The 21,376-nt window shown below is 36.3% G+C and overlaps 1 protein-coding gene across 1 annotated transcript in view; it reads right to left on the bottom strand.

The window, feature by feature from the left end:
* The window catches only part of ptpn23a (protein tyrosine phosphatase, non-receptor type 23, a), a 66,910-nt gene that overhangs the window by 38,483 nt on the left and 7,051 nt on the right, over window positions 1-21,376 (bottom strand). The window contains exons 2-11 of the mRNA XM_039737473.1: window positions 12,813-12,887; window positions 9,968-10,095; window positions 9,262-9,338; window positions 6,421-6,470; window positions 6,174-6,305; window positions 3,020-3,100; window positions 2,665-2,796; window positions 452-499; window positions 173-229; window positions 13-71 (exon numbers count right to left, since the gene is read on the bottom strand). Coding sequence (XP_039593407.1) covers window positions 13-71; window positions 173-229; window positions 452-499; window positions 2,665-2,796; window positions 3,020-3,100; window positions 6,174-6,305; window positions 6,421-6,470; window positions 9,262-9,338; window positions 9,968-10,095; window positions 12,813-12,887 — 839 coding nt within the window. The remainder of the gene's footprint in view (window positions 1-12; window positions 72-172; window positions 230-451; window positions 500-2,664; window positions 2,797-3,019; window positions 3,101-6,173; window positions 6,306-6,420; window positions 6,471-9,261; window positions 9,339-9,967; window positions 10,096-12,812; window positions 12,888-21,376) is intronic.

Consider the following 21,376-nt stretch of genomic DNA (forward strand, 5'->3'; position numbering starts at 1 on the left):
ATAAGTTCTTACTTTCCACCAATCACATCCATGGTGAATCTTAAAGCCTCTTGTACACTGTCTGGTTGACCCTGGGTGGAAAAGTTAAAGGCAAAATTGTGATGTTGATTCATTTCCTGTATTCAACTGTAGTACAATGCTCTCTGAAAGCCACAAACTATTTCACTCTCACCTTGGCCAGCTTTACAGCTTCATTTAGTTTATCCAGAGCACTCTGTAAATAGGCCACCTAGAAGGCAACATGATACAATGATCAACGACGTTTCCTAACATTAACAATTCAGAGATGAGTACTTTAAGAAAATGTTATAGTAACTAATATAACAGACATGGTCCTGAGCATCATTTCAGCTATTATCTACTCTCTTTTTCACTTTTACTGGGCACCCAATATCTTGAAGTGATGACTCATTTAGATGGCGACCAAGATGAAGCTACAGCGATTACATACCCTCTCTCCAAACTTCTGCTGCTCCTCTGCCTGCTTTCCCATGTGAAGCTACAAAAATAAGGAAGCAGAGAAGCAATGAAAAAAACTTTAGACTTTAGCAACCTTAAGCATTTCCTTTGTTTTTTTAACCAAATGTAATCATGTTTCATACCATAATTACTATGTTAAAATTTCCATTCGAAGTAGAGGCTAAAAAGTATACATTCATATCGCATTGAATAGGGGAGTCCATCTTAGCCCATGAGCTACCACACTCAAGGGCCAAAAGATAAAAGCAAAAGACAAATGTAAATTTGGAGCAATAAATCACACTTTTTAAAACTTAAAGACTTAAGGTGAGCTAAACATTGACTAATTTCTTGTAGTTTATTTACTTTCACAAAGCTTGAAACCACATTTCCTTTCCGTTCTTAATGTAAATTATACTTGTAAGAATTTTTAGTTCATACATCTTCTTATAACAGTAGCATACTTTATGTGATTTTAAGTAGTGAGCTAAAAAATATTTGCTAAATTTAACCATGAATTATCAGCTAAGGAAAAAAACAAGTACAATTGTTCATGAGTTTATTTTCAGCCGATTGGGTTTGACTATTTTTATGACTTAGTTTACACACACACACACATATACAGGAGGAGAGCAGTTGTCAACTTGTAAGTAAGGAGTAAACAGGGTTTAGGGACTAGGACTACAGTCTACAAGGGATTCAGGCCAACATACACCAAACAGATCTGTTAAGCTCCTGAAGGTTAACAACACCATCAAATCTATGACTCTGATGATAATATCAGGCCAGTATCAATTTCCGTTGGCAAAAGAGCACATCTTCACATGACCTAACAATTAGCTGGCAATGAGCAAAACAGGAAAGTTACGACTGACATACAGTTTTACAAATCTGACACTAAACTTCATTTCACTGGTGATTTCACAATTGGGAAATGCAAAACTCATTAAAGAAAATGTCTGATGTAGAAATAAGAAATATCGCTGCCTAAAGACTCATTCATGCTTCCATGTATATCAATGTTTGTTCTGCAACTGTGTAACGCAGGTAATCACCTGGATATCCATAAAATCAATTCTATTTCTGCCTCTTGTTCACCTCATTATGGAGGTGCAGTGTGATTTGTAAAAGTGTGACATGCAGCACATTTTCCTCACAAAGATGCACCACTGTGCACACTACTGTGTTTTCTCCATTGGAAAACATACTATACACAAAGCCACTTGCCTCCTCTTCCAGCCATTACCTAGCAACTGCTCTTAACTGTTTTTTGACTCACAAAGATGAAGGCTTGCACGCTGCTAATGCCATGGGAGTTCTAGTTTCATTTCTGTCTCTGATGCATTTTTAGGACAGCAATCACCATGTCTTACCAGAGGAAGCACAATACACACCTGATAGTTCAACAACATGTCTACACAAGTCAGGCAATTTTTGTTTTGACCAGATACCTTTATTTAAATACTAATACAGACAGATACATTTGGAATTAATGCAGGAAAACACCTTTCTACATGTGGAAAAGCAGAGAAATGCTATTTGATTCATGAATTTTTGTGCAACGCTAAACATTGTGGTTTGCTGCAAATTCAATTTCACATAAATCATTTTGCTTTTCACTACATACAGTCTTTTGGATAATAGCACACCCACAAGCCAGCCCAAAGATCTCTGTTAGGCATTGGTAAATATCAGAAATCCAAAATTTGCAGGTCTGGAGAATGCTCTACAACAGAGAATAAATGGGTCTCACATCAAATAGAGGGCTCCCCTGTAGGCACAGCAGCATACCATGTGGAGCAAAAGTCACATCCTGGTTCATTATATCATTAATAAGGGCATCCACCTTATCTCACTTCAGTACAGCAAGGACAGTTTGCTGAATCTTATATATTAAAATTATTCAATGTTTTATTGCAGCAAAAAATGAGAGATTCCACAGATCTTAGTATATTGCAAATTGTGCTTTGTACTTGTATAGTTCAGGCATCAGGTCTGGTGATATAGAGTACTAAACAGTGATAGCTAAGAAATACTGTTCCTATGTAAGATTTTGTGATGTATATTTCTATAGAAAAAAGCTAGACCCAGCAATAACAATAAAATGAGACTGTCAAACATATTCTTACATAGTAATGACAATACTGTGATAAGTGCTTGATACAAAATTTATACATGTATCACAAGAAATTCAGCAGCACTTACATGAGCAATAGCTGCAAAGTAGTAGATTTTTATTTGCACCAGCTTTTTCCAATCCTTCTGTATTTTACCCAAGAGTGAAGCAGTCTCCGAATTCTCTAAAGCCCGACATGCCTCTTTGTAATAGTCAACAACCTATAAAGAAAAATGAAGCACTGGTCAAAGGCTCATGACGTGGAATCAAATAAACCCTCATGATTCACCAAGATAAACAGCTACTACATATAAAGGGAACAAAGAATACTTTCATTCTTTTTTTATAAATGTGTGCTGTTACTCTTTATTTATTTCATTCATTGTAATTTATCCAAGAGTAACAAAAGAACTCCAGAGATAACATGCAGCATAAACTACTGACCTGAGCACTGATGCGGGCCACCAAAAAGCTCTTTCTGTTATCTAGCATTGATTTCTCCAGCAGGCACTCCTGAGCTTGCCCCTGAGGAAAAAAAGGGGGAAATATGACAAACTGATAGAAGAACTAAACTACAAACATAAAAAAAAACCAAAAAAAAAACAAAAAACAGGGCAAACTCATATATCCAACAAGCCCCCAAAATGATAAAATTAGAAGTGTTCCAATAGATTAAAGAGTACACATCAGGGCTTCCCTTTAGTGACCTGTGCAAGTATTTAAACTGACCAAGGCATGCAGTCACACCTTGGCTTGTGATGTACACAGGGCCTCAAGTGGGCTGGTATGCTGTACTGGCAGCTCTCTGTTTCTGTTTTGTGAACCAAAGTGGAGCAGCGGTCTGAGCTCCAAGGGAATACCTTACTTCTCCACAATACTCTAAGTATCTTACCACCAAGCCAACAAACCCTCCATTCTTTGAAGTTTATATACGCAAGTACGTTTGACAATACAATCACTCTAACACTCCAAGCTTGAATTTGTATTTATTTTACACTGGATTGTGAGGAGTAGGAAAATTTTGTGTTGCTCAACTTTTTGTCCACATCACATCTCATTTTCCATGCAGCTTTTTCCTGTGCAGGCCAGCTCCATTTCTCTGTGTAATAGCAGCATCAGCTTGAACAGTAGTGCTGTTCTGCTTACAGTGTTCATTTGCATGTACTACAGACCCCATTCCTCCACATGATCACAGCTGAAGCAAAAAGAAGACTTGCTGCCTAAGTACACCTTACTTGCTACAGATTTATTACCATCAAATATTGAGGATTTAAAAAAATCTTTCTATTTTCTATAATGTCACCAAATTTCAGTCAAATCGATCAAAGCATTTTTGAGATTTTGGGGTATTTCATTTTTCTAATGTTGGGTGTTTTACCCAAAATACTTATGTATCAAAATGTCTCTTCCTAGAGGATACCTACTGGCCTAATGTATCATCCTACCAAACTTTAATTAAAAAGCTAAACAAGAAATAGATTTTGTTTATGAATGAATGAATTGGTGAGTCAGTCAGTCAACTTTACATTAGATAGATGGATAGATAGAAATGATTAGAAAAGTGGACAGACTGCTTTTAAAGAAGTTTCCAATTTGTTTTTTTTTTATTTATTTTATTTAGAAGCAGATACTATACTGTCAACTCAAACTTCATGAGGTAAAGCAAAATTCAACGCCCTATCGAGAGAAAGAGAGGAGAGTCAATAATAAAATGTTACTCTATAAAAGGAACAAGTAAGGAAGGGTATCCTTTTCCATGAAAAGGAAGCTTATTCTAAAATGTTATTGATTAGATCCTGCCATATTTTAGAAAAGTTTTGAGCAGACCCTCTAAGTGAGAATTAGATTTTTTTCCAATTTTAAGTAGTATAGAAGATCAGTTACCCAACTGACTTAAAAATGGTAAGGGTGGGATTCCTCCAGTTGAGCAAGATAAGTCTGCGTGCTAATAGTGAAGTAAAGGCAATTATAGTTTGTTTGTCCTTCTCCACTTTAACCCACTTTTTCTGATTTGAATATGGAAAAGCGTATGTTGCTGGAAGATTACATTTGAAATGTAATAGTTCAAAAGATACAAACACATTATGGGCAACTCCAAATGTCACAATCTCCCTTGTCTTCCACATACTGAAATATATATATATATATATATATATACACACATATATCTATATAGATATATCTATCTATACAGATATATATATACAGGTATCTGTCTATATCTGTCTCTGTCTGGGCTGAACTGAAACAGAGTGTTGTTGACAAGGCAATTGATCAGTGAAGACCAAGGCTGAGGGCTTGTGTTCGTTCCAAGGGAAAGCACTTCGAACAACTTCTTAAATAAATCATAAAACACTTATTAAAATTACTGTTCCACATCTTGTTGATAACTTTGAATGAAAAGGTAATCTCATTTTATTTATGTCAAAACACGAAGACTTAAGTTCAATAAGCTAGTGCAGCGATGTTGTTTGTTTGATGTGAGTAATTAATACAACTGTTGTTGGAAAACATATTACATACACTTTGTATCAAACATTAAGTAAATCAGCAGACTATTGTTGAAGATGTGATGAAAAACATTTTGGTGTGTTTTTTTTTCCACTCACAGTATATGTATAAGTATATCACATATATGGCATCATACAGTGCATAGCAGTCAGAAGAGCCAGCACGAGCTGCAGCTAGTTAAACAGAATGTTTTCTAACCAGGCAATAGTAATAGCTTTACAACTAGCTGCCTGTGCACTTTGTGAAGTGAAACATGTGCAACATGTTTAAGCAGTTTAATTCCCTGTTTTCATGTAAGTCTGTGTCATCTCCTGCTTATTGTTTTGTTCCCGAGTTTCTTCAGATAAACTCCACTATTTCTACTCATTTGTTTACCTTTCTCACCTGTCCTCCGACAGACTGACTTTGAATATCTGCCTAGATCTGTGTTTTCAACTGCCATTGTGGCAGAAATTTCCTGCCAGTCCATGAAAGAGTTATGGCCACTTATAAACCTGCATCATGTAGCAGAGTGGAGTGGAGCAGCGTTGATTGGGACGACGAGTATAGGTGGCAGTGTGTATGGAGGCATACTGTCTGCCAAGGAATTATGAATGGGCAGGTTCATTTTTTTAATGATTGTACATTGTTTTGCTAATATTGTGTCAAATGGCCTGTTGACAACATGCGCATATTGTTTGCAAATACTTTGCTGTAGTATTTCTGAAAACAAATTATTTCTTGTGTCATTGTTACATAAAATATTAAACCCCATAAAATGGAAGAAAAAAAAAACAAAACCTTTTAACCTTCTTTAAAAGTGAAAACAATAGTAGTGATGATACTGAAAGTACGAGAGCTTCAAATTTAAAAGAAAAGGTAAAAAAAATAAAATAAATGTGTTGAGACTTTGGAATGAACTACTTAACTGATAGGTTACTCATGCTCTTTACTAAAAGGAATTTTCACAGGAATCTGATGGTGCTACAGCATGTGCAACAACTAAAGTACAACTTAAAAAAAACACACACACATACATAACACTTGTTAACAATAACAGACAAGACACCTCCTGCATAACAAAAGGTCAATTATTCTTTTAACTCACCAGCATAAGGTTAATGTTAAGGCTGAGGATAAGATGGCTCATATCCACACTGTAATCATGGCGGAAATGGTCTCTTAGGTAAGAGAAAGCTCCAGCGGAACACTGGAAATGAGTGCAGGACACCTTCATCCCCTGACCATTAGCAGAGACAATCAAAAAAGTGAATATGAAGTCAGAGTAGCAGTCAGTAAAACTACAACCTATTGATTATTTAAGCTTTTTTTTCTATTTGAATAAAATTTCTTACCTCTTCTGATACCCTGTTGTCCATGGCACCAAGCATGGAGTGCAAAGCACCTGGTAGAAAAGAGGATACATTTTCTGTGCATTAAGTTTACTTCATCCTTTACTTTAAAACTGAAAAATATGTTTTCAAAAGACCATATCATCTCTTATGTGCTTCTACATCAAACAATGCCAACTTACACAATTAAAATAGCTAAAATTAGAATACAATATTAAATGATAATAATTCTTTGCATTTATATAGCGCTTTTCTCACTACTCAAAGCACTCAGCAATTGTAGGTTAATAGAATATAATCATAACAACCCCAAAAATCTGATAATACAGGAATGGGCTCTTCTCATTTTAATTAAACTGAGACTTAACATTAAAAGGGAGCAAGATAGTCGAATGTACAAATAGTCAATATAAAATGCAAAGATGCACATTCTGATGTGTGGAAAGGCATTTTGTAAAATGTCAAATCAAACATTTCCTGACTTAATGACTGTCGTAAAGTTAAAAACTTGTTCTAATTTTAAGTCATCATTGGTGTAGCATGTTTTCACAAAGACTACAATAAAATTACATAAGTTACTGTTTTAGTATTTATTTATACACACAGAAGTGCTTCAGTTAATACTACAATTTAATTGATGTTAAAATCACAATGCAAAACACTGCCACTGACTAGAACTATCCCTATAATCCCTAACACAGTAATTAACTGTATTCTTATACTGCATACAATATTATGCTGTAAGTAACATTTTTACTTGATAAAACCATCATAAAAATGACATCCAAATGATAGTGTTATTAATTTGGCTCCAATATTTTATTAGAGCCACAATATAATAATTAATCTTTAATTATCTATTAAAGGTGTTTACTCATTTTTTTCACTTCTTTGTTGTTTTTTCAGCCACATTCCAAAATATATAAATTGGATCAACTGTCAACTGTAAGTTGGCCAGAGTTAATACATGCAGGTGTACTCTGTAACGGACTGGCATCTCAACAAGATCTCACAGAGACCAACTTTCCCTACAGTTTAGATACATCTATTATTATAGTTGATCTGTACAGAAATAAATGATTTACATATTTTTGTTAAAAGAAGTTAACCCAGAGTTTAACACTAGAATTACCAGAGCCTACGAAAAAACTCGTAAATCCGTCCCACCTTAAATCACTTCTTAAAATCGTTCACAGCTCTCCACCAGAGACTTTTGTCATCTAAATGTGCTGATAAAATCACAAAATCACAAAAACCGGCTATTCCATCCCCCCACCGACTTAGAACGTGCACAAACTTCTCCCAGCTCATGCCTTGATTGATTTTCTGGGAGTGAAGTGGAGTTTTAGAGTGGAAATAATAGATCGCTGTTTAGAACACACGCATTTCATGTGTGTTCCATTTCTACAGTAATCTGTGTAAACACATTGTTAAAACAGAAACGTTTTTTATATTCTAGTAGTAGATGACAAAATGTAGGCATAAACTATATAATGTATGAAGCCTGAAGTATCACAAATACTTTCACAAAAGCTACAAATCTAACACAGCAATTGCGCTTTTATTCAAAAATATAACTGCAGAAACAAAAAGCCACCTTAACATGCGACATTGACACCCATTTATTATGAATCTCTCCGTAGCGCAATAGCATCATTCGCCGACTAGGAATCAAAAGGTCGCGAGTTCGATCCTACACCCATTCCGTTTTGAGAAGTAAACTGCTCTTGATTTTACTATTTTTGAATAAAAACATACATTTGATTTCAGTCTGTAACAGCCGGTGTGATTTATGATACTTGTAAAGGTTAGCTTTGGGTTTTTTTGTTTTTTTTTTGTCAGTTTTATTACCTCAGCCGCGTTCACGAGCCCAAACACACCCCACCCCCGCATCTGACGCTGCTGTTTTCACATAGACGTGCTGTAACAGAGGTAAACTCAGCTCCCTTCTACATCGGAGCAAGAATGCACATACCATTGCTTGCAAACTAAAGTGTCTGCATGCACTTTTTGTGGCATTACACATGTATTTTTTTGAGCATGTCCGTGCCAAATAAATAACATTCGCATTTTTGAAGAAATCATTTTATGACATGATTTACCTTTATTTATTTACTTACTTCCTAAAGCCTAAAGTCACAAGTAGTGTGCAGAGGGCATGCTCAAAACTGTGTGTAATGCCACGAAGTACAGTATGTGAACGAGTTCAAGTACAGTATCTGAATGTGAATAACAATTAAAGGATAACATGATGGAAGCCCTGCTTGAAGAATACCTTGACAATTCCACACTGTGACACAAGTGTTATTTTCTTCACAGCAAAATTACAGACACTATTACAAATGCTGGGGAGTAGTAAGACATTGCTAAAGGCAGGACATTTACTTCTGCATGTTTCATATACTGATTCCTAACTTAAAAGAAATGTGAGATGAAGGCAGATATTAAGGGATGGACAAAAAGTTCCAGCAAAACCAAACAACTTTAACTATATATATATAAATATTAATTGTGAATCAAGAAACTAACAGTACAAACCTCACATGCCAAAAACCTGGAATTACCTTATTTTAGTGAATAGTGGGTAATATGTGGCCACTTACTATATAAATACCAAATAATATTTTTTTTCAGGTTAAGAGTCAAAACTTTTCAAAAACCCCTAACCTTTGGTATTAATAGACATGCATGTGGCTTCAAAAGAAATACTTTAGCTAATTCTCATAATTGCAAATAACAGTTACAAGAAATCAAAATGTGTAGTCTAACAGGTAACATATGATAAAAGTAAACACTTTCTGCTGTACTAGTGCTTAATGCACAGCTATGAATTCTCAGACTTACCTAGATTGTAGAGAATGCATGCCTGTTCATAACCAATGTCATCGTGTGTGACAGGCTTTCCCGAAAAGATCTCGGTCCTGTAAGCATAAAGAGTAATGCATGCTGCAGCACTTACTGATTTCTTATTATTATTAAAAAAAAGAATAATATAAATGATATGCATGCAATTATTTTTACAAAATAAGAAGGTACCATTATTCGATTCATCATTAAAAAAGGAAGAAAAAATGGCATCTTCCTAAATAAATGTAATTATGTATATTTAAAGACTTAATAAAGATGATACACATTAATTTAAACAACACAAGGTGCCTACACTGACAAAGAAAAGAGCAATATATGAAATTAATAGTGAAGACACAGTTTATATAAGAACACTTAACCAACAAAAATCATCAGATACCAAGTTATACATTTTAGTCACAAATGTGTTATACAACACTCCGTTAGAAAATACCTTTTTGAAGAAAAAAGATTTTGCCAATAGAAAAGTCATTTTTTTTAAATTAATGTCAAACACTATCTGGTAAAAAGTAAGATTCAAGTTCTTGTGGAACATTCAGTGCTTTAAATCTTTTATTATACACGCTAGTTATCTGTCCACATAACAAAGGCAATAGCAAATTTAGCCACTGAATTACTAAGTTAAAAATTCAGATCATCAAGATGACAAATAAGTGAAACTGTGAACTCTTTATGCACTCACCATGTGATAGGCACTGCTACCTCCTGTCCAGAGTTCAAAGGCACACGACTCTGGAGGTAGTGGAGCTGGCCAAAGTATTTCCTCAAAGTGCTACATCCCTCAAAATCCCTTGTTACATTTACTGCAGCCTATCAAAGATAAGAAAACATTGCAAAGCCCCATTCAAATTCTACCCATAAGAGCAAATGCATTGCTAAACAGTAATGGAAGATAGTAAATAAAGCCATTTCCACAGTGTGTGCCTGACAGTTCTTATATTTAATTTGATTTGAATATTCACAGTCCAACAACTGAAGCTTAAAATTTCTCCAATTGTTTCAAACGGGTACCCTGACTTTCTCCCAATTTGCAAAATAAGAATATCTTGTTTAAATTGGGAACTCTACATTGGCCTGGTAAAAGTTAATTAGAACTCTACAACAAACTGGTAACACATAAAGGTCTGTCTTTTGATTTGTACCCACTGCAACAGAGATATTGATGGTGTAATGGAGAAAATTGGGTCCAGAAAACAGACGGAATACATAATACTAGAATAGTAAAAGGACAGAAACACCCAAAACTAGCAGAATTTTATTACAGAAAAAGTTAAGGAAAATGTTCTCATACTCAGCCTTTTTTCTACAAGGTTCACTTTTTATATCTATTCAGATTAGAGTATGAAAGCTTTTGATAAAGGTATCTAAGGGTACATAAAGGCTTGTGCCAAAGACTCTTGGTGAAGTTATATGCTGGAAAATTAAAGAAAATTAATTAACTTAAATGTTGCCTATCAAGATGACCGATAAAGGCTACTGACCTCACAACTTCACAAAAATTTGTTTAATTCCTGGTACATACCTGTGAAAATTTCATGTCTGAAGGGAACTTTGCAAGGATTCTAGTATTCTCTAATGAATGTCACATTAGATTATTTACCAACTGTAAATTGGCCTGGACTCAATCCACGTTGTGTACTTTAGAATGGACTAACATTAGCTCTTGGTATTGAATATGGTGGAGTTCCCATAATGTTATGGGGCTGCTTTGCTGCCTCTAGTAGTAGAGGTCTTCAAAACATTAAGGGATTTATGAATGATTACTGGGGATTTTAGAATGGAATATGCTACCAACTGTACGTAACCCAAGTATGGCTAGAAGATTATGGATCCTCTAGCAGGACAATGACTCAAAACACACAATTGAATGATACAAAAAGGAAAAATGTATTGTGTTAAAATGGCCAGCAATAAATCTGCTATTGGTAAAAGGACTACAGAAAATAGCAAGGAAGCCATCACATTTCCAAAGGCTGTGCAACCAAATATTAGGTTAAGGGTGCCATTAATATTGCACAGATCTGATTTACATTTTCTTCTGTGGAAGAAAATAGACTGCATGCAGGGTGAACAGACATGTTTTCATGTTGTATAAGTTTGCAACATTCTGCTAAAATATTCTAATGACAAAAATATGGTACACTTCAAATTAGCGCAGTGATAATGCTGCTTCCTTACAGTAATGAGGTCAGGCAGTTGTGTCCTGGCTATTCCCCGAGTGGAGTGCAAAGTGTTTTGAGCGGTGAGGAAGGCGCTATATAAATGTAAAGAACTGCTAATTATTAATTATACAGAAGCAAACCTTAAGGGTAGTTAAAGGCTAAAATAATAATTAAAATAAGCTTTCTCCGCAGAGTGGCTGGGCTTTCCCTCAGTGAGAGGATCATAAGTGCAGACATCCAGGAGAGGATAGAGTAGAGCCCTTGACCCTTTGCATCAACAGGAGCCAATTGACGTGGTTTGGGCATCTGTTATGGATACCTCCTGGGCACCTCCCTGTGGAGGTTTTACAGGCACAACCTGCTGGAAGATGACCCCAGAGAAGACCAAGGGCTCACCGAGTATGAGCTGGAAAAAGTGGCTAGAGAAAAGGACACGTGGACTTCACTGCTAAGACTGCTGCCCCCGCAGCACAGGTTCTGATAAGTGGTGGAAAAAATGGATGGATGGATGGAAGGCACAAAACAATAAAAATACAGGAAACACAAGACAACTGCTATATAAAAAAAATGAATATTAAGTAAGCAAACGAGTGAAAAGAGTTCAAGATATATAAGTAGGAAAAAATAAAAATGAAATGTTACAATAAGGCAAAAAGAACAGAACTCAAAATAAACATATATAAATAAAAATGCTAACTCATACAAAACTAGAAACAGGTAAATTACTAAATAGTCAAATAAAATAATACAACATGGATATGACATAAATATTTATTAGAAAAATATGAAAGATGTGGAACCAACAAACTGTCCATATGAAGTTACAAGTCCAAATCCATTTCAAGCAAGGTAAGCGCAGGTTTTAGTGAAATGAAAAAGTTCTTTGGCTTCAACTCCCTGTGAAAGCAAAATCTACAAAAATTTTACATGGAATCGAAATGGCCAATGCATTTCAGGGGCATACACCCTGATCCTCGGGAAAATAACAATAACAAACCACTAACAGACAAAGTAGAAAATGAGAGTAAAAGGGTACGGGGGAAAATAATAAGAATGAGGAAAACAATGAATACACTCTGACCTTTGAAGAATTTGCTTTTATTTTCTCAAAACAAAGTTAGTTTAAATGTTAATTCACAATTTTCACACTTTCCACTGCAGTGTGATAAATTAGTCTGATTAGCTTGCAACAACTACCAATACTTTTACTTTTAATTTTAACTTGAAAGAGCACTGGAATTTTCCTCCTTTATTAACTTAAGGCTGAACTGTCGATAATAAAAAAGAGGAACTCTCACAACACAACAAATTCCTCCCCTCATATTTAATACTACCAAGACAAATTATTTCTGTTACTTCACTCACTTGTCTCAACTGTTCCAGTTTCTTCAGCTGCTCATTGTAGTTGTCTGGGTTCTCTCCATAGTGTTTGAGGATAAACTATAAGGAAAGAACATAAAAAAGCAGGATCACTTAGAAAAGTCCAGGTTCAAGTTCGAGTTTAATTAAAAGTCATACAGATACTATACGAACACAGAAGAGGGAAAAAGCCACATGGGGAAACCTTAGAAAATAATTAAGACATCTTATAGAACCATATTACCTCAAAGCAAAGATTGACAATAACATGTAAGACTGTGATGACAGAGGTTCGTGGCACTGTGAATTTCACTCTATTATATAAAAAAATCCAGGGACGAGACAAGACAAGACTTTTTCAGAGAGATACTTTCACATCCCGCGAGATGAAACTTTGTGCCAAGAGATTTAACTACACCCAGGGCCGGAAATAAACGACAAAGAGTAGATGACAAAGTGGAATGTAGTAAAGAATTAAAAAACAGCGCGATACACATGCAGAGCAGGTTAGAGATAAAGAAAGTACTACAATTCAAAAGTCTTTAATAAAATTATAGTAAAGATTGCATTAGCACAAACAAATGGAAATTATTATTCGGTTAAAATAATGGAACAGCAAAAAGAGATTGAATATATTGTTCGGATTTAAACTTTAAGTCGGGGACTTGTAGATTGTCTAATTCATGTTGCCATCAGGGAAAAGTAGTGTTTCTTCCCAATGAAGAGGCATTTCTCAGAGAATTAAAAGATCTGTTGTTTGGTGAAAGTGAAATCCACATACGTGAGCGGCAGAGATGCAAAGTGGTTGGTGCATAGCACAGGCCGGGGAGTTGGCGAAAGAAGCGAGCAGGGGGTGAAGTCCTGGAGTGTGCAGGCTCATAAGGGGTATGCAGGCGGGAACATGCACATGTCGCTCTGAGGTTGATTGGAGTGCTTGGCTTATCATGCATTAACATGCAAATGCAAGCAGGTCAGTCAAGTGCTTCCTTCACACCTCGAAGCACCTGCACCTGATTGGTGCATAAAGTGGAGCCAGCATGGAGGGAGCCATGAGTGAGAGAGCAGTATCGGGTGCCTGAGCCAGTGTGAGGGAGAACAGGCAGAGCAGCACAAAGTAGAGGAGCAAGTGATTGGCACTCCAGGGGTGGATCGTTAAACGATGAATTTTTGGAGGAGTAGGTATGATGGTGGTGGTGTCCTTGCTAGAGATCCTGAAGACACTAGGAGAGAGTGGAGGAAGACCAAAGGGCAGTCGGCTCTGAACAGTCCAGCTGATGCAAAGGGAGGCAGCCAGAATAGAGAAACACAGCTGCTGGCATCTCTGCTGGCTGAATGACCTTTCAGGTGAGCAGGGAAGACAGACAGAATCCATACATTTTTCAATAATGAATCATTTATCGTTTTTTTAACTTACTTAGTGATTTGATATATTTATATTTATTTTATGAAGAGCACTTCATTTTTGAACAGTACTGTTTTTTTTCTTTTCTTTCTTTTTTTTTTTTTAATAAAAGCACTTAAGCACTTTGCATCTACTCTCATGTCCTCATTTGCCCAGCTCATCCTCAGTTTCATTATTGATGGTCCTGGGCTCAAACTGCCGAGAACTGTGGGACAGTCACAAACATTTAGTGCTAATCAAAAACAAAACACTGAAAGAATATCAGCCAGTATAGCAAGATTATTTCAATAGCTTTTCAATTTAAACGTTTAGGAGGGGATTTGCTTGCAGAGCTATTTGATTGAAAAATTCTAACAACAACATTTATTTATATAGCACATTTTCATACAAACAGTAAATCAAAGTGCTTTACATAATAAAGAATAAGAAAATAAAAGACACAGTAAGAAAAGAAAATAAGTCAAAATTAATTAACATAGAATAAGAGTATGGTCCAATGGCCAGGGGGGACAGAAAAAACAAAACAAAACTCCAGACGGCTGGAGAAAAAAATAAAAAAAATAAATAAAATCTAAATAAAATTCTAACAGTATTAAAAAGTTTAATTGTTCTTAACCCCTTGCATATTGGTGGAGAGCTTTTTAAAAAAAGCTCAAAGCTAAAGGGAAGCATTATTACTGTTTTTTTTTAATGTAGACATGATTTTACTTTAGAGGAAGTCTTCCTTTTGTTTGTTTTATATATTACTAACTATTTCATTTAAGGATAAACAGTCTGGTATCTATACACCATTAAATGAGAGACAAGATGGCATCAGTGCTGTGAAGGTATTCATCAAAAAAATTCGTCTTTCTCACTTTTAATTGTATCAAGTTATAATAGTTGCAGTGTAATATCTATGCATTGGAAGATTCAGAGCTTTTCCATCTTTTAGGGTGACCTTGCAGGTCTCCATGCTTCCATAAATGCATTTCCACCACTGGACATGTACTATGAAGCTGTTACGCTCTTACTTGTTTTGTTTTTTCTTTAATTGCTTTTTGTATTTATAATGCTGCCTGTTTGCAGTCTAATAGTATTTTGGAAATAATTTCCATAGTGCTTCCTTTCTACAGCATAAGCTTTCTGATGATGTGGCTGGAATGGGGTGTGTTGCAGAATTGTTTATGAGGTGGGGGAGGGCCAAGGGGCCGACAGTGCTCCCGTGACAACAAGCATGGGCCCCCTATCAAATCAGGTCAGTGTGGGGATCATGGACTGGTAAAAAGCATTGCTGCATCCACCATACAACAAAACAGCTTGGGATCCCAGTTGGCAAACCCCAAAGTAGAAACGAGGTCCTCTCCCACCCTTTGGAAGTGACCATCTATCTGCCGCAGCCAGATGTTATGTAGGCGTCCCCTTTGTCTGGTCTAGCCGCTCGAGTCTTCAACAATAAGGACCCTGTGAGCTGAATCACCCTAGACATAACTGACGCTCCCTCACAATGCAGGTAATGTGCCTCATTCAGGACTACGTGAGCAACCACTCATTTGACAGTCAAACCAGCAGTACCCAAGGATTCTCCAAAGAGACACAGTACCAAAGGAATCCATTCTTCGTCACAAGTGATTGGATAGTGTCCATGTCTCACAGCCATATAGGAAAACAGGACGCACTATGATTCTGTAGACTTGGACCTTTGTCCTTTTGCGCAGATATCGGGAGTGCCAGACACCCCTTTACAGTGACTTCATAGGAAAAGTCTCCAGTTATATGAATGTCGCTGCCAAGTTAAGTAAACCTTTCGACAAGATCAACACTCTCTCTGCAGACAGACACACTGCTGATGGCTGTGCCCAAGAGGTCATTAAAGGCCAGGATCTTGGTTTTTATCTAGGACACTCGCAAGCCCAAAGTCTTGAGAGCCCCAATCAGAGCCTCCATTTACTCTGCAAAGATCACAGCACCATCGACAAAGTCAACAGCAGTGAATCTTTGTTCACCAGCAGATACCACACATCCTCTGGACCCATGACCCTGCCCAACACCCAGTCCAACAGGGAAAAATGCTGAGCTTCTACATCCACTCTGCACAGCACTCACAGTACCAGTGTAGACTGGACAAGACATCCAGCAACTTTGGGGGGATCCCTGAAGTCTCAGGATGCAGACTTGCAGCCTTTGACGATTTTCATAAAGCGTTCCGACTCGGTTATTCAAACTGCCCCCCCAAAAACTGCAGAGGCTGCCTGGGCCTAAGAAAAATATACATGGGCAAACTTTTTCATGCACTGGAAATGGTCAGTACATAAATAAAACATTTTCTTATCAGACTCTTAAGGCGGCCATAAGTCAAGTTGGTGAAAATCATCATAAAAAGAACAAGCAACTCACAAAATAAGGGATAGTTGAATATTTTAAAACTACCATGTTTTTATTTCCATGAGTAAGTCAGTCGATTCTAACAAGTCTCGTCTTTTAGTGGGTTGTTATGCGAGTTGGCTAGCATTGTGATAGAAGACACCACAGCGGAACAATAGTAAGTTACAATGTACAGTTAAAGATGAGTAAGATGTCTTTAACCATTTATTTTTCAAAGTATGAATTAAAAAAATATTATGCACGAAGATAATTACCTGTACTTGTGATGGATGTATTTTGTTCAGTCCATGCAAACAATTTTTTAAAATTCAGTAGGTTTATGCTGTGCTTTCTACTTAGCTTGTTTAAATGTATAGTTCAAGAATACTGCTCCTTATGCCATTGATCAGTTGTTCTTTTCTGGACTGGTATATTGTTATTCAAATGAAAATAGTTTAACACAGATGAGTTGCTCTTAATTGAGTCTGCAAATGTTTTAACTTGTAGAAATATAATTAATTGTACAAAGTATAGCATTAATTAATAATGGAAGACAGTAAAGACAGAAAGTGTAAATGTATGTTAAGAAAACTGAATGATTATTTTATGACATTATCATTAGTAATTTTAAAAATGTTTATGTGTGTAAATATTATTTGATTCCTGATTAAGCTCCTGTGAAAACAGCCACAAATCAGTATTTTTGTTATAACTGTTCCTTTTCCAGACTCGGAAGGGAAAAAGATTTGCACTTGGAGAGATGTTGCTGCTTCATTGTTGGAGATGTACTGTATAAAGAAATTCTTGAAGAAAATTCTTATGTGGCTGCAAAACCACATTCGACTGTCGCCGAGGTAAAAGAACAGAATTATAAAATTATTAACAATAGTCATACTAATTAAGTTGACCAGATATCCCGAATAGGAAAAAAAAAACACACTCTGTTACGGATTAATTTTTTTTTTTTTTTAAACACAAACCATACACTGCAGCTTCCAAACATCCAATCAGTATCATCGTACACTTACTGGAAACTCACAGTCAGCACTATGAGGCGATTTGTTGGGACTGTGTATAACTTAAGAGTGCAAGGAAAACTGCTCCGGAAACATTAGCTGAGAGCAAAATGAACACATCAACGGCATCACCTTGCTTTTTTCGTCACGTTTTTACAAGTTATGTTTGCCAGATTGCCTACAAAACCGTCACTGCAGCTGCACGGTTTGTGGGTTTTTCCATTTTAGATAGTCGAGTCACGGTGTAAAATTAGTGGAGGAATTTAATTTTAGTGGGCACTTAGCAAAAAGGAGGATCAGGTTCATCTGCATGGTAGAACGCAGCTTCAAGTTTTGTACATTGTGAAATATGTGTCTCCTGTGTCTAAACTGTAAAAGATTTTGAGACAAGATTTCTTCCAGTTTTAATGTAAGCATTAATTCAAAACAAAGTCACCCTGAAATATACAGCAGTCTCTCAACATTTCAAGGCACACCTGCGTTACAAAGTGTTTCATTTTGGAACAGCTTGTGCTGTATCTCTTAAAAGTTCATCCGCATCACACTTTATACAGAATGTCCTTTTTATGGCCCAAATCATTATACCACAAGCTTTCAACATCACAAGTTTTTATTAATGGCGGTGCCTGGTATAGGTGGTTGTTCTGTATTTCTTTACCACAAATCTGGTCAACCTAATAATAATTTATTTTTCTTTTATTATAATATAGGTAAAAGTTTGTAAACATTTTTTTTCAGTTGAATAACTATGTCAGCGAGCCCCCCTATCTCCAGAAATAACTGTGCCCTCCAGTATTGGAAAAGCAATGCAGCCCGTTTCCCATGGCAGCGATAATGTGTTATATACAGTAAATGAAAAGAGAAACAGGCTTGCTGGTGAAAATTTAAGAAATGTTTCTTTTTGTTAGAAAAACCTACCACTTGAAGAAGAAGCCAGTTTAAGCTCAGGGTCACTGGCCTCATTGTACCTTTTATTTTAGTTTTACTTAAAGTAATATATATGTCTGATTATATCACAAAGAATATGCATTAATTTTTTTTTGTTAATACACCCAATGCCATGTTATGTAATGGCATGGTGTATTGAGGTGCTTAGGTTACTCAATGTGTATGTTAAGCAGATTTTTGTACATGACCTGGAGTATTTTGTCTATAGAGAGGAGCCATATCTTGCTCTTTTCTCCCACATAAAGTACTGGCTGCTTATATAGCAAAGAAGAGCATAAAATTCAGCAAGTTAATAAAAAGCTCAACAAATCCACAAGCAGGAAGTTTGCAATGCAGTATCAGTAATTACCAACACAGACAGAGATAAAATAATTGACCATAAAAATATAATGCACACATTTAGAGAGTGCTATAATCTCTTATATTCTACTCAGTTTAAAGATGACAGGACACAATTGTTTGTGGTTTTTTCTACATTACATATACCACAGTTAGATTAGATCTTCTCATTGCAGAAGAACTGCATAAACCTCAGAATTACTAGACACTATAAACTCACTTCAGAGTGGGAAAGCAGCAGGCCCTGATGGCTACCCTGCTGAATTTTATAAAAACATTTTCACTTAAGTTACCTCCCATGTTATCAGTAACATTTGACAGAGACGATTAAATTCAACTTCAAACTTTTTGGCAAGTATTAATTACCAGCTTAAAAGCCAAAAAACAAACATAGGCTTTCGTTATTATCACTTTTATCCCAGTAAATAGTCAGTTCATAGCTTGATGCATACAATGATGTGACTGATCAGGTATGAGTTTTAGTTGTTCAACTTATAGCATCACAATGATTTAGAAGAGGCAGAATGGTAATGTGGATTTTTAATACACAGACCCTAGCAAGGAACAGAGGCATTGCTGTTCTTCACTGATTTTCTAACCGGTTTATACAGTTTGTGGTTGTGAGGGAAACGTTGCATGCACCATGGACTGTTATGCAAATAAGTACAGTGTGAACAGCTGTAGAAAGTAAAAACTGAGTCAAGACTCAAAAAAGTGGCTTTTCGGCTTGCCTACACCGGTGCTGAAATAAACTCCTTCATTTGTCAATACCAAAATAAAATTTACTACTTTGAAACACAGAGCACTATGATTATGTCAGCAGAATGAGCAAAATGACATAATGCACTGCTAAATATGGATATGCAAATGCTAAAACTTGTATCATTCATTTGGTTTTTGAAGTGAAATTAATTTCCATTCATATAAACCTCAAAATGTGACACACATGGTAAAAGCATCATAAATTTCAAAGTGTGTTCGTTTGTGGTCTCAGATAATTGTAGTAGTAAATGACGCTATAGATCTGCAGTGTACTTTTGACTGCATTCTCGTACCAATGCTTGCGAACTGAAGTGCACTTTCGTGGCATTTCACGTGTTTTTTTGAGTATGCCCGTTTCACTCAAACACATGAACATATGTTGGTTTACAAGTATAACAAAACAAGTGTACTTTTATTCAAGACTACAACTGAAAATAAAAGAAAGCAAGTTACAGTAGGTGGCTGATACAACAGCTTGCGTGGTACAATGCTAAGAACTGCTGATTTCCGATCCGTGCTATATAAAATTATCACAATCAAATATTAACAGTTCCCACACGCCCTTCCTACATTTACGACAGGTCTACTTGTTGCAGTGTACACACCGCTCTGTGCTACCTGCTCGGTACTTTAAATTAAATAAAGAATTTATTCAAAAAAGTGTTTTAGTTGTTGATTGTATTAATAAAATGTATAATAAATTATCGGGAAGTTTAAAATAAAAATTTTTGTTTTGATTTACGACCAACATCTTGCATTAACTAAATGTATCGACCGAATGCGGTCATTCATACTAAATGCAATGTTGAATTGGCAGCAGTTAAAACGATTGTAAACAAACAACCGAGGAGCCAGTTAGTAAGCGTCAGTCGGAGCCCAGATACATGTGTTTGTGGATGTAATTTCGGTCATTGCAGTGATTTACCTATATATATAATTCACTAAGACCATGCAAGCAAGACACATAATTGTTAAGGAAGGAAGAGAAGGTAGGAAGAATCACGATCACAATCGAAACGAAGATGGAAATTGTGTGGAAATATGAGAGTGCTGTTCATGTGACCAATCTCGCTAATATGTACAGCATGTCGAAAGCCACCATCTCGACAATTTTACAAAGAAAAGATTTGCATAAGGAGGCTCCTTCTAAACAATAACCACCTTCCGTTTCATTCTCCTCCTCCTCCCTTCCTGCAGCCCAAAGATGTCAAATTAAATGGTGAATACAGTATGAAATTGTTGTTTCTAGAATAGAATGCCTTTTATTGTCATTATACACATGTACAATGAGATTAAAAGCAGCTCCTTCAGTGCAGACATATGTGTAGAACACAACAAGTAAATAAACAAATAAACAAATGGTGCGAAAAGATGCAAAGAAGTTGCAAAAAAAAAGTTCTGTATAGGGCTTGTATGGTTGTTTTTTTAGCCTTAGCATAGCGCCGGATCTGCGGCCCCGCTTCTGCTTTCTTTCCCTCATCCGTCTGCGTCGTCTCCTAGACACGACATCAATCCACGGAGAGCCCGCTGGTCTCGCTATGTTGTCTGGGATGTTGTGCGTATGATGAAAAACGCTCGAAACAGATGTCTGGCTCTGGACACCAATGTCTATAAGGTTGTGACGGGTGTAGCGGATGTTTGCCGAACCGATCGTGCACAAACAAGCAAAAAAAAAAAGTGCAAAAACAACAAAAAAGTGCACTGAAAAGGAGAGCCCTGAGCCGCTGCGACCATGCGCACCACCATGCTCCTAGCTTAAT

This window comes from Polypterus senegalus, chromosome 15 (assembly GCF_016835505.1).
Source record: "Polypterus senegalus isolate Bchr_013 chromosome 15, ASM1683550v1, whole genome shotgun sequence".
Classification (NCBI taxonomy): domain Eukaryota; kingdom Metazoa; phylum Chordata; class Cladistia; order Polypteriformes; family Polypteridae; genus Polypterus; species Polypterus senegalus.